This window comes from Rhinolophus ferrumequinum, chromosome 16, assembly GCF_004115265.2.
Source record: "Rhinolophus ferrumequinum isolate MPI-CBG mRhiFer1 chromosome 16, mRhiFer1_v1.p, whole genome shotgun sequence".
Lineage (NCBI taxonomy): Eukaryota > Metazoa > Chordata > Mammalia > Chiroptera > Rhinolophidae > Rhinolophus > Rhinolophus ferrumequinum.
The window spans coordinates 28,514,643-28,526,816 of NC_046299.1; the positions used below are offsets into that span (position 1 = coordinate 28,514,643).

At 42.4% G+C, this 12,174-nt stretch overlaps 1 protein-coding gene across 3 annotated transcripts in view; it reads right to left on the bottom strand.

The window, feature by feature from the left end:
* PLCE1 (phospholipase C epsilon 1) overlaps positions 1-12,174 on the bottom strand; it is a 302,602-nt gene that overhangs the window by 121,795 nt on the left and 168,633 nt on the right. For all 3 annotated transcript variants that reach the window (XM_033130698.1, XM_033130697.1, XM_033130699.1), the window contains one exon: positions 5,002-5,318. In XM_033130698.1, coding sequence (XP_032986589.1) covers positions 5,002-5,318 — 317 coding nt within the window. The remainder of the gene's footprint in view (positions 1-5,001; positions 5,319-12,174) is intronic.

Here is a 12,174-nt window from a genome sequence, read left to right on the forward strand (position 1 = left end):
CTCAACCGACCCCGAGCACAGACCTTGACTGCCACCAGCTTGAGGGCTGACCTGCACGTGCTTCTGTGTACTTGCAAGGATAAAAAGACGGCCTCCTTTCAGAAATTACTCTGGCGTGCACCAGTCTTGATGTCAGGCAGGAGACGGGGGAATGGGGACAGACATTGCTTCCCAGTCACAGTCTAAACTGGTTTTAAGTGACTTATCTCCTGGCGTTCCTTAATGTAAGCCAAACCCTTTCAGTTATTTCATGATTGTACTTTGCATTACATTTTAACCATATTTTCCTAAGAAGGAACGTTATGCAACATTGCCCAAAAGGCATCAGGGATTTTCTTCCCTTTCCCCACATTGTAGGTAAGTCATTGTGTCAAGAGTTATTAAAATTCGGAAAACTTCTAGCTCTTGATCTAGTTCTACTGCCAATCAGGAGCAAGCTTCCTCCCTAGACCGTGAGTCCTCCTCATGACAAGAAGTGGTTGCCTTCTTGTCTGGAATGTCCTCTCCTCCCAGTGATGTTTGTTCCCCCTCTATCACAGCCACCCTTCAAGTCAGTCCCACTCTCCAGAGCTGAGCAAAGAGAGCTCTGATCACCCACCCAGATACCTCAGCTCCCACTGTCTGTACCACTCACACTGCACGTACTTTCTGCCTTTTTTGGTAGTGACTTGTGCCCGTGCCTGACTACAATTTAAGATTGGTAGTTCTGCAGCTGCAGACTGTTACTTTCCTTACTGCTGATCCACCGTGGTGCCCTGCTTCGGAGAAATGCTGACAATATGTTAACTGAATGTTTCAATGCAGGAATAAATGCATTCACTTCTCCCCTAAGTGACTAGCACTCCTTCAATAAAGCTAATACCGGGGGTGCCAAAAAATGTACACATTTTAAGAGATGCTATCTATGTATTACTTTTCGAAGTTGAATTGAATTACGGTAGCAATGTGTACTATGATGTTCCCTCAAAAAATGGAGTTAATCAAATGAATGCTAGCATCATTCATTGTATTACAATTTTAATACAGTTTTTTTTTCCTTTCTTAAATGTGTATACATTTTTTTGGCACCCTCTGTATTCTTCCTCCTGTCTTTCAGATTCTCCAGTGTTCCAAGGAATATACATCTTCCTTCCCTGAAGAAAGTGTATTTATTTTGTGTATCCAATTTTGACAGAACCAAAGTATGGGATTATCATGTTGTAAACTTTCATCATATATTGATAATTTCTTATTTAAAAGAATATGTTTGAAAAAAAGAGAAGGCTAATAACATACTAGGTGCTCAATTAATGTCTTGAATGAATGAATAAGTTCATAAGTGATAATAAAAAATTGGATAAAAATAGACACAGAAAGAGTAGAAAAAGACAGATGCACTGGAGATTTAAAAAAGAAGTAGAAAGAAAAGAAGGAGAGAGGGAAAGGAGACCAAAGTCTAATTAAATTCTAAATCAGCAATTCTGGTTTTACTACAAACTTGAACATGGTGATTTAATAAATAGAAAGGCAAGGCAGTTGGGCGAGAACAGACTTCGAAGACAGATATCTGGATTCTGACATTCACTCAGCCACTGTGTGACCTTGGGCAAGTGACTCAACCTCTCTGAGTTTCACTATTTTTTTAAATTTTATTTTGAAGTAATTTTATTTTTACAGAAAATTTGCAAAAATAGTACCGAGAGTTCCTGTGTACAGTTCACCCAGCTTCTCCTAATGTTACCATCTTTCATAACCATAGTACCATTATCAATTAACATTGATACATGAATACCAATTAAACTACCTGCCTTATTAGCATTTCACCAGTTTTGCTGTTAATATCCTTTTTCTAGTCCAGGATCCAATAGGAACCCACACTACATTTAATTGTCAAAGACTCTTTGAGTCTTTGACGGTTCCTCAATCTTTCCTTTCACCACCCTGACACTTTTGAATAGTAAAATGTCCCTCAATTTAGGGTTGCCTGATGGTTTTTCTCATGATTGGTTTAACTTATGCTCTTTTTTTTTCTTTTACTTTTTTTGGCAGGAACGCCAAAGAGATGATGTCATGCCTTCTTAGTGTATCACATCAGGAGATACACATCAATATGTTTTGTCTGGTCATGTTGACTGGAACACACTTACGTAAGGTGGTGTCTACAGGGTTTCTCCACTGCTCTATTTTTCCTTTTGTAGCTAACAAATATTTTGTGGAGAGATACTTTGAGACTACATAAATATCTTGTTTCTCATCCCATTTTTGTCCAACAATTTTAGCATTCATCAAAGGTTCTTGCTTGTAACAATTTAGTCCTGGGGTGTCCTAATGATGATTTCCTATTTTCCTCACTCCTTTTACATACATTTATTAATTGCCACTCTTTTATAGGTAACAGTTGTACCTTACCCTCCCCTCCCATTGATTTATTTATTCAATTATTTATATCAGTACGGACTCATGAATATTTATTTTGTTCTACGGATCATAATCCAACACTACCATTATTTATTTTGTTGTTTAAGCTTCACTGTCTTTATCTGTGAGTCTGGAATACTGACAACAGCCTTACACAATGTTGTAAGGATTAAATGGGGTTTTAAAATATGAAAATATCCAGTCCAGAGCACCTAGTAAATAAATGCTAGCTCATTTCCTTCCCTTTCTTTACAGAAAGAAAAGCCATGCTAATTTGGAGGCAAGACCATTCCATATAGGTGAAAATCTGAATTTAAGAATCCTCTTTTAATGTCATGCAGGTTTTCTACCCTAAGGTATACAAAGCAACAATAATCCAGCTATCCCAGTGTTGCCTAGTGGAGGTCATTTGTGATCTGCCTGTAACGACTATATACGATTGATTTTTAATCAGCATGCCCCTAATTTGTATGAAAATAGATGCTTGAGAATACTTGAAAACAGACTGTTCTCTTAAGTAGTTTAAGTGTTTTCCCAGAAATCTTGTTTACGTTCTGAAGTTGCTTAGCTAAACTATTTTCAGAGATAGTCCAAAGCATGCCTCAAACCAGCTGTGGGTCGTATCGTCACTAACTCTGAATTACTGAAATCACTAATTCCTCTTTGATTCCCACGGTTAGGGTAGTGAATGGAAGAAATCTAAGTTGTTTCCCTCTGAAAGTAATTTAAAATGAGATTTTCAAAGTTCAGACAAATCACTTTTAAGTTCAGGTGGAATCGAAAACAACAAGAACAACAACGAAGGAAGTGGGTAAGGTCCTAAGGAGGTGAGAGTGACTAGATACAAAAGTTTAAAATCATTCACGAAGTACAGTAAAATCCACTAATAAAATCATTCAGATCACTGGAACTTTCATTTCCCACCCAGTTTTATCAGTAATGAAAATCAAGAATGTCAGGAGATTTATTTTAAAAACCAACTTTGGGGCAGCGTGGTTCCCAAGCTCTCATGTGGACTCCCAGAGAGCCTGTCTTACTCCGGTTGGGGTAGGACCAGGGATCTGTGTTTTCATCAGGTGCCACAGGAACCTGACACAGGTGGCAGGCAGAATACTGACGTGGTTCAAAGCCCAGGCTGTGGGGCCTGACTATATGGGTTGAATCTCACTATTGCCACCTGCCACCTGTGCAACCTTGGGCAAATGACTTCATCTCCTCGTGCCTCAGTTTCCCCATTGGTAAGGCGGGGCTAATGACAATACCTCTCCCCCCAGAGTTGTTGTGCGGTGCACATAAATGGTACTTGTAAATGATTAGCACAGCAGTGCTAGATAGAGATCAGCGATTCCTATGGATGACGGATCTCCCTTTGAGGAACGGTGTGCTGGCATGTCTGGGCACAGACCTGCTTGAGCTCAGCCTCTAACATGTTCCGCATCCACTGTGCCTTGCCATGGTCACTGACATTTACATCTATCATCAGGCTCATGACTGGCAGACTATAGAGGCTGCACGGTGAGCTGCTATCGTTACAAAGTGTTTAAGTAACAAGGCGATCGGTCCTCTGTCCATCAGAGATACACTCATATGGGACCAGAGTGGCAGCATTCAGGTAGTTTACCAGATGACCGGAATAGGACACTACTGTATTTGTGCAGGTACCCCAGTCACCAGCGAATAAACACAGAGACTTAAATTTTGTGTTTCAATAGTCAAGGCAAAAAAAAAAAAGAAAGAAAGAAATTAAATCTAAAAGACATAAAATGTAGAACAGGAGACTCTGGGTCATACTATGGAAGAAAAGTGTTCTGTAAACTTAAGAGCCCAGCACCCCAACCTTAGCACTGCACGGAACCCCGCCTCCCCTTCCTGTCCATCACCTCCCTTCAGGGCCGCACGACGTCAGCCATTGGTCCTTTTCCTCCCAGTGAGGCCCTGGACCTCTCAGAGTGCCTCCCTCTTAAGCGTCCCCAGACTCCAGTCACAGCTGCCCTCTTCAGAACTGGTTTCTGGTAGGTCTCAGCGGCCTGGGAGGGACGTTCTGGGGCCAGGGACTCGATGGGATGCAGAGAGCAGGAGTGGGGGACTCATTGCCCTCATCCCATGCTCCTCGCTGCTGTCCTGACCCACGTGTGTTGGTGTCTAGTGTCTGCTGAGGAGGCCTGATAGTGGAAGAGGGGTGGGGAAGACAGACCCCATGGCCAGAGAGCATCTTGTCAGAAACCAAAAGTGGGACATCTGGTCTTAAAAGCACCTTTAGGAACAAGGGGGAGAATATTTGAAAATGGGCCCAGGGAGAGTATTTTGGCAAGGGAGGGGATAAAAAGGGGGGGTGGGTTGTCTAAAAGGAGAAGGCCTATGGACTTGGTAGTCATACGGGGTAGAGACAGGATCAATTAGGCTTAAGGGTTGGTTGGAGTGAAGTGGGAGAGAGGATGACAAAGTGTTGTCTAGCTCTGCCTGGAAGGAAAGCAGCCATCATGGAAGTAGCAAGACAGACAGGTAGATGAGATACTAGTAAGAGACAAGCCTAAAAGGAGAAATACGCTCAAAAATCACTTACTAGCGATTCTGTTACAGAAACATCTCAACGCGGCTTCTTACCTCATTAAATCTCATCACAAGATCTTCAAGGGCATTGTGCTCTCCGTTCTGGGAGGTAAGAATTGATGCTGAGATGGATGCTTTGAGGCAGGGAAGCGACCGCTGGCATTCCGGAGTGCCCAAGTTCCGGGTCAAGAAGCAAAGATAGTCAACCGGCAAGACCCTTCGGTAAATATTCTGTTCCTGCTCCATCAGGATGCTGGCGACTTCCTCTGGGAACTGGATGAGGGGCTGCAGGTCAATCAGTTCCTTGCTGATCCCAGCTGAACTTGAAGGGAGGGCACTGGAATTGGCCATAGAGGAACCTGCTTGGCGTTCTGAAATAAAGCCACAAAAATCGTGGTCACACCAAGGCTGGTATGTCTTATAAGAGATATTTACTTGAGAGCCATTCAAAATCTTTCAGGTTTGTTAAGCAAAGTTTCTGCTTGGTGAATAGTTCTATACTATCTTTCTTGTTCTGGAGACCTGATATCTGCCTTGCCTGCTCCCTCCTGCCCTCTGGGTGGGGGATGGGCAGGTGGTGGGGGGGAGGCTTAGTTTCCATTTTCAGAAGCAGAATTGATCTAGCACCCCATGCCCTAGCCAGTTCACTATGGCACTTCGCAGAGTGGTAGAGAAGTCAAGTACTGTTTGACTTCTTCATCCCCCAGAGCTGACCATCAGGGTGTGTGTGGTGCACTGACTGAAACGGAAGAAGAAAGAAGGCTCTAGGGAAAGAGGCAAGTGCAGGGATATGTACATGCGTGTAAACACGTAGGAGACCTGGGGACTCTTTGCACACGGTCTCAAAACTTCACGGTCTACTCTGCCAATATCCCACCCTCAAAACTCTGATTCCACTGAGATCCATTTAGGGGGTTTCAGGGACAGAACCACCTATAAAAGTCAGGAGTGAATAGATAACAAGGAGATGTATCTAAACAAATACAATAAATAAATCTTATTCCATACTCCACAACTGGTAGTAAGAAGATGGTAGTGGGCAAGTGGCAAGTGCATTAGATGGAAGTACCAAATGCATTTGTAGACTCAATATTATTCCCTTAGCACAAATTCACTTTATTTTGACCACTACCTCCACAATCTGTCTCTTAACTTCCTACGTCTGTCATTCATTCATTCGTCTACATTGATCCATCCATTCATTCAAAAAACTGAAAATCTACAATGTGTCCTAGAACATAATTTCCTAAAGTATGATCAGTTTTGTGGCCAGCTAAGTTGGGCAAATGTCACATATTCATGTCACAAATCCTCTTCCTGGAAATACATGGGGCACAGGAATATACCATTAAAGGCTCTAAGGGGTCTGGGAGTAAAGAAATCCATTGACGTGGCCTGGACCCAGTGTTTCTCTAGAGCCATACTTTGTATAACATTTACTAGGCTATTCTGTGTAACTAGAGTTGCTTGGAACCTCTTCAGGAAATGATGCCCTGAGGGCCAAACTGTTCTCTCTCTCCATCCAGTTCACAGCTTTTCCTTCCCGGCAGTCCCTCCCTGGCCATACCTCCTTCAGGCTTCTCATGGTGCTTCATGAGGAGACCACATTCTATTTTCCCAGAATATTTCTTACATTCCTGGTTTCTTAAAGCACCCCTATTGACCCTTTGACAGAATAAAACCCATCTGTCTTCTGATGACACTGTACTCCTCACCACCGACTGTCGTCTGGCCTGGACACTGGACAAGAGCAAAGCCCATAAGGAAGACTTCCTCAACATTCTGACCTCAATATTCTTGCCTCTGTTTTTTTTTTTTTTTTTAATCTCTATTGCTGCAAACTTTGGAATCATCATTCCAATGTGCTCTGTCTGTGCGTTATTAGACTCATCATCCCTGAATTCACCTCTTTTTCCCTTCTACTTTTTCTCCTAAACCTTCTCTGTCCTCAGTAGACTTCCAGTTCCTCGGCCTTGGCCTGGGTACATGGTCAGAATTTTAACACAGCACCCACCAGCTCCCAGGAGTCCCTCCCAAGTCACCTTGACTTTCTACCACATGCACTGCCCACTCTGCAATCCTAGGCAAACGCAACCATCCATACTTGGCTTCTGGGTCACAATATGACACGCACAATTATGCTACTTCGTTATGGGACCCTTGTGGTTTGTGTTGTCTAACTTCAGGGAGGCCCCAAGGGCAGCTTCAACTTTACATGAATTTATTTATTTTTCCCTAAATAACTCACTGTCGTCTTTACCTCAGCAGTATAGCTTTTCTATTCTTCTCACCCTCCCAAACCCACTTTTATTTTCTTTACATTTGTTCAATCATTTCTTAACTGACGACACTGTGATAATTCCCGATTGTCAGGAACTCCATCGCTAGTTCAAATGCCTCTGTGTCTTCCATTCTCTCCTTCTCTGAGAATGGTGAGTGCTTCCTCCTCACCAAGGCTCGTCTTTGTTTGTTACGAAGTCTATTTATTCAGCTTGCCTCAGTGGTTATCTCCACCTTCAAAACCCTGTCTTTCTACTGGCTCTTCTTTGCCTGCACAAACATTCGGTTTCCCTTACCCTTAAAAACAAATCAATAAAGCTTCCCTTCTCCCTGAAACTCCCAATCCTCTCTAGCCTCCCTTTCATCACGGACCTTCTCTGGAGGGTAGTCTACATTCCCTGAGTCCTTCCTGTGTAAATGTGGTGACCGTTATCTTCTGATCCAAAACTCAGGCCACACAGTCTGTTTGAAGTAACAACCCAGTAAGGAGGTGGGAGAGAAAACGGGGAACCAGCTCTGCCCTCGGTGCGCCTAGTCCTCAGGTTGCCGCGTTAACAGGACATGTCTGCTGATGGTCTGAGCTCTGAAATTCTCCCCTCACTCCTCTCGCAAGCAGCCCACCCCCTTGGAAGCATAGCTCAGGAAAAGTTCTTGGTGGTATTTGCTATTTAAGTGAGGTACTCCCCCGTTTTGGAGGAATGCTTTCGGTGACAATCTAAAAAAACTGGTGAGGAGAAAGCTTTAAAGTTTGAGCTATCCTGCTCTGCATTGATGCAAACCGGAACTTGCTTTAAATATATCCCGGTCTGAACTTTCTGTTCGTCTTCTGTATAAAAACTAGGGTATTCAAATTCTCATTTCTGTTTGATTCTAAAAGGTGAGCAGGTGAGTAAGGAGTACAGTGACTTATTCTAACCATTTTTTATCCATCTTTTGGACCAAGCTACCAAAAATTGACTGCAGCAAAAAAGCACGGACTACCAAATTATATTTGGTTCTCTCTAAGCTCATATTTGAAAATAATTAAAAATAAGGCCGGTGGTCAGATGTATACAGCCTACATGTCCTCACTCTTCAATTTCTGAGTAGTTTAGAAAGTGACTGGATTTCCTGAAAGTTGAGTCAGAATGTGGCCTGATGACAGAAGCAGACTGCAATTTCTGGATACTGATAATTTATGTAGAGTGGAATTAGCTATATAAAGGAAGTCTTCCCAGAAGTAACCAACTCTAAGGCACGATTTCAAAGTATAGCACCCTGTGAAGGAAATGAAAGTAACTCTGAAATCATATAAAACTGCTTGTCTAATATGTAAGAGAAGAGATAATGTAATAAAATATGTAAATAACGTAACATAAGATGATATACTATAAGCTATACTATATCTTGAGATACGAATCACATGCTGTTACAATGAATGAAGAGTCTAGTGACTGGCGGGAAATAGCAATAAAGGAGATCTAAAAAAATTTTGAATGAAAGAAGAAAAAGAAGCCTGGTCAGTATAACCCTAAGAAATGTAGTGGCCCCATGTTTCTCAGTATAAGCATGAAAACACACTCAAAGGAAACACAAATCCGATGTTGGAACCTTGAAAAATAATATAAACCTTTAGTTTAGGTTTCCTTAAAGCAGGATTACTCAGGGAATTTTTATCATGCACCACAAAGAAACATCCCAGAAATCTTCCTGGGACATAATTTTCTGTCCTTCAAGTTCCACACTTCCGCAGCTGTTAAAAAAACAAACTCAGAAAAAACCCCTCAGATTTGTGGTTATGACAGGCAGGGAGTGGAGGGAGAGGGAATTGGAGGAAGGTGGTCAAAATATTCAAACTTCCAGTTATAAGACAAATAAATATTAGGAATGTAAGGTGATGCAACGTGATAACTACAGTTAACACTGCTGTAGGATACACAGAAAAGCTGTTAAAAGCGTAAATCTTAAGAATTCTCATTACAAGGAAAAGATTTCCTTTTTATTTTTTGCTTTCCCTTTTTATTGTATCTACATGAGATAATGGGGGGGGGGCTAACTGAACTTATTGTGGTGATCATATCGCAATACACGTAAGTCAAACCGTTATGCTGTACACTTTGAGCTTATACAGTGATGCAGGTCAATTATATCTCAATGGAACTGAAAAATGTATTTCCCACTTTCTTTCATTCTTGCTGCCCTTTCCTTGTAATTTCCTCCTTCCCCCTCACATGCCACGTTGCCCCAGCTCTCAGCTATAACACCTTCCTCTCTACAACACGGGCAACCCTACAATGCATGCAAGTCTTAGGAGCTCTATGACCCACGGTCCTTCCTCGTTATTTGTGGAGCAAAGTTCGTAAGGCCCACTGAAAACTGTAATGATTCTCTTGTGAATTTTTTTTTTTTAGAAAACTTCTGGTGAATAAAATTATCCACCTGATTTACAGTCAACGTTTGCTCTCAGCCCCATGCTCCTCAGTGAATAGTTACTCTACAGTGGAGGAGGGCTGTACCTGTACGGACTGTCACAGCCTGGAAATATTTACCACACAGTATCTTCAAGTTCGGATTCCCTGCTCAAATGAGATCTTCCTGAACTAAGTGCTGTATGTGGATTAATTCAGGAGGTAGACAGTATTTTTCTGCGAGGCTCACGTAGGGTCACATAAGTAATAAGCTGGGGCGCTGGGGTTTGAATCAGGGTCTATTTGACTCCAGAGCTCATGTTCCTGATCACCCAGCGTGTCGTCTATGCAGCAACGAAATGCCACATCGACATTCTGGTGTTTTGATGAATCTCAAGTGACTTTAGTCAGGATAAATCAACTTTCTGTGCTTGTTAACTTGGAGTGAGCTATAAAATGAACTCTTTAAATGCCGAAGGTAAGGATTTGACGCTAGAGGGTGGACAGTTCCCCTCCTTGGTCAGCCTGGAACCATCACTTCAAACAAGGTAAGGATTTGACGCTAGAGGGTGGACAGTTCCCCTCCTTGGTCAGCCTGGAACCATCACTTCAAACACTACATTAGAACGGAGCACACGGAAACTTAGAAGTGTCCTCTCCTTTTCCTTTTTGTAAGTTCATGAGAACGCTCCCATGCTTTAAACTAGCATTTGCCAAAGTATGTTACACTGAACTTGTGCAAAACACAGTTCCTTACTTAATAATTTAGAGGCATAGTAGGCTAAACAAAGCTTAACAAGTTCTCTTTTTCTATTTTAACTGCAAGACTTCTCAGAGACTTAAATAATTCCCACAAGGGGAATGCAGCTCTCCTCAATCTTGTTGTTCATTTCTATATCACTTACATGGGAATTATAGTCCCTTCAAAACTTCGGGCACCACACTCAGTGATTCTCAATGGGGGAATGGGGCCTGAGGTGCTCATGAGGGAGTTAGTTTCCAAGGAAGCTTAGTCTGCCGCGTTCCTGGAACCCTATGGAAAGGTCTAATGGAAAAGAGACCATGGCTTATTTAGGAAACTGCAAGCCATTCCTGATGGCTGAAGCATATTTTAGAGAGATGGAGCATCACTACAGACAACAAGGAAGGCAGCTTTATTTTCTAGAAAGCTCTACAGTACAGGTGTGGCTCATGAAGGAAAAAAAGGCAGACGCGGGTAGTGAGAGGATCATAACATATGTGAATAAATCTTACCCTAGAGTTTTGGGTTTCAGGGTGGATGTAGCAATCACCCCACCTTGAGGGAGGGGAATCGGGCCAAGTCATCCCTTCAGGGATGTTGCTCTGAGAGGCATTCTCTCCTGCCATCCCCACAGAGGCTTCTCCTTCCTTCCTTCCTTCCTTCCTTCCTTCCCTCTCTCCTGCCCCCCTCCCTCCCTCCCTCCCTCCCTCCCTCCCTCCTTCTTTCCTTCCTTCTTTCGTTCCTTCCTTCTTTCCTTCCCTCCCTCTGTTCCCTCCCTCCTTTCTTCCCTCCCTCCTTCCCTCCCTCCCTCCCTTCTTCCTTCCTTCCTTTCCTCCCTCCCTCCTTCCTTCTTTTCCTCCCTCCTTTCTTCTTTCCTTCCTTCCTTCCATTCCTTGCTCCCTCCCTACTTCCCTCACTTCCTCCCTCCCTCCCTTCATTCTTTGTGATTAGAAAGTCCCTGATCTTGTCTATAAGCTGACCTTCCCAGGTCCTGTCCACAAATTGTGCAGCCCAGAAATATCCAGAGAAGCCACTCTACTCGATGAGCACTTTTCCTTAATAATTTTTCATCCAGTGACCTAGGGTACAGTGCCTTTGGGAAACTCCCTCTCCCAGAATTATGTCCCCTCCCTCAGGGTTCGCACTTGTTCAGAGATGCTAGTTTAAGTCCAAGCCCACAGAAAAGGTTCGGGCTTGGGCTACAGCTCAGCAAAACCATCCACTTCCCATTTATTTCTCTTTTTGTTTTTGGTCCTTATCAAAACTAAAAGCATTTGGAAACAATCAAAGTGTCCTTCAATAGATGAATGGATAAAGAAGTTGTGGTATATATACACAATGGAATACTATTCTGCCATAAGAAAAGATGAAATAGAGCCATTTGCGACAACATGGATGGATCTTGAGATTATTATGCTAAACAAAATAAGTCAGACAGAAAAGGTCGAGAACCATATGATTTCACTGACATGTGGTACATAAAACTGAAAACAACAAAAGAACAAGACAAACAAAGGAAGAACCAAAAACTCATAGACACAGACAATAGTTTAGTGGTTACCAGAGGGTAGGAGGGGAGGAAAGTGGTAGATGAAGGTAAAGGGGATCAAATATATGGTGATAAAAAGAGAATGGACTCTGGGTGGTGAACACACAATGTGATATATAGATCATAGTGTTAGAAAAACTGACTATCTGTAGGTGGAAAAAAGAACCTCAATCCATACCTTACATGTACACAAAAATTAATTTGAAATATATAATAGTCCTAAGCATAAAAGCTAAAATATAATGCTTCTTGAAGAAACTGAAGAAAAG